Source organism: Helianthus annuus, chromosome 4, assembly GCF_002127325.2.
Source record: "Helianthus annuus cultivar XRQ/B chromosome 4, HanXRQr2.0-SUNRISE, whole genome shotgun sequence".
NCBI lineage: Eukaryota > Viridiplantae > Streptophyta > Magnoliopsida > Asterales > Asteraceae > Helianthus > Helianthus annuus.
In genome coordinates, this window is record NC_035436.2 from 193,404,459 (window position 1) to 193,406,505 (window position 2,047).

At 38.4% G+C, this 2,047-nt stretch overlaps 1 protein-coding gene across 1 annotated transcript; it reads left to right on the top strand.

Moving 5' to 3' along the window:
- Positions 1–474: 474 nt before the first annotated feature.
- LOC110935197 lies at positions 475–1,047 on the top strand. The gene has a single exon (XM_022177714.2). It carries the CDS (start codon positions 554–556, stop codon positions 980–982), a length of 429 nt encoding a protein of 142 aa, XP_022033406.1. The 5' UTR covers positions 475–553; the 3' UTR covers positions 983–1,047.
- Positions 1,048–2,047: the final 1,000 nt, after the last annotated feature.

The window sequence follows — 2,047 nt, forward strand, 5'->3', positions numbered from 1 at the left end:
AATTACGATTTATACCCCCAATTCAAAATTACGATTTTGCCCCGAGTTCAAAATTACAGTTTTGCCATCGTTTTAGTTTTTTTAGCAAGATGGAAGTGTTTTATTTTAATTGCTAGACTTGATGTAGTTATTCGTGTCAGGCAGCTACCTAGAACCCGCTCATTGGTTCTGACAAATTACAGTTTTGCCCCCAATCCAAAATTATAATCTTGCCATCGTTTTAATTTTTTTTAACAAACTATGGTAGTGTTTTTTTTAATTGGTTAAGAAATATTCGGCCTAACGCCCCGCAACGCAAACGGGCCATAAAACTATTTATGTTAGATATATAAGATTTAAAATTAAAATGTATTAAAAAATAATTATAAGTGTATTTAAATTCAAATTAATTAATAAATAATAACCAAGCCAAACTTAAACCCAAGCTAAAAAAACCACTCACGAGCCAAACTCTTGCTTTATAAACAGGTTCGAACTGAGTCAAGCTCGAGCTCGGGTAACCATTTATAGCATTCCATGCCAATTCCTTAAACCAAACACAGAAACATCAAAAATGGAGAATGAGACACGAGTCACAAACCTTGTGACAGTTTTAGAGCACGCAACCGTCATGGCAAAGCAGCTTCCATCAACCACCGACTCTGCAACTATTTACGCCTCCCTCCACGCCGCTCACCGCCACCTCTCTCTCTTCCTCGCTCACACCACACAATCACCACCACCACAACAACAACTACAAGCGGATAGTATCGATGAGGATGAACCGATGCGAATTGCCGATGAGGAGGATTCGAAGATTGAAACGATGGAGGAGCGATTGAAAGATATCTCGATTCAGCAGCGCAATAACAAGCGGTTGAAACGATCGTTATCGTCGGCGTCGTTAGATTGCCAAATTGAATCTGCTAGGGCTCGGTTTGATTACGATCCTCATGTAGCCAGATTGAGAGCTTTAGATCTGATTTTTCAGTTTCATTGTTGAATTCGAAACGTTGTTTTAGATCTGGATTTACTATCAATTTTACAGTTATCAGTTTTATCCTTGAATTCTGCAAAGTTTTGGTAGGGGAATAGAAGAATGCATCTTTGAATATACAAAGATGAACCGAAAATACGCGGGTCGGGTTGGCCCGTTAATATTTTTGTTATTAATAATCAAACAACTAAAGTAAGTTTACAGGAAATAAAGTTACTTCGTCTTTGTTCACAAGGGTGTAAAGCGGGGGAAGGGTGGCGGTGACCGTTTACCGTGCGGTAACATTGCCGTCAACCCCGTATTTGATCCGGTAAACACAATGGGACGGGGGAGTCACCGCTTGTGCCATATTGCTTTTTTTGACACTTGGGATGTCAGACGGCCATAATGTGGACGAGTGCCGAGTGGGGCACCTCTTGTTTTTTAGTGCAAAATAGAGAGTGGAGAAGAGAGTTGATAAGGCGGAGTATGATTGGATGGGGTGGAGAGGGGAGTACTCCCCTCTAGTGGAGCGCCCGTACACCCTAAGTCCGGCTAATTCCGCCATGTCACGTCACTTATACCATCCATTACTATAAAATACTTTCTTTAATGACGCTTGGACCTTTCTATTTTTTTCTTTTTTCATTACAAATTAATTAACACATAAGTAATTAAACATTAAAATAGTTCATACATGGTCCATTAAGAAAGACAATGTCTTTAAATACATAGGTTTGGAAGAGGAGGTATTGAGTTCAAGTCGTTACAGGTGATAAAGACTAAAAGAACCACTAAAAATTATTCCTAAAAATATAAAATAATACATTCCTAAAAATAAAAACTAACAAATTTCTAATACTCAAAATTAAATATTCAACACACAGTTTTAAACTAATAATAATATTCCTAAATGGTATATATATAATTTATTTAAAATGAAAGTTAGTTTTTTTTAGCTTCAAACACTCAAACGGTAGTTGAAAGAGAGCATTTACATTAACCACGCGGGCAACCATCCAAACCACCCCTACCCGTTGGACACCACCCGCTAGACTAACGGCGGTGTGATTCGCACGGGTAAGGGGTACC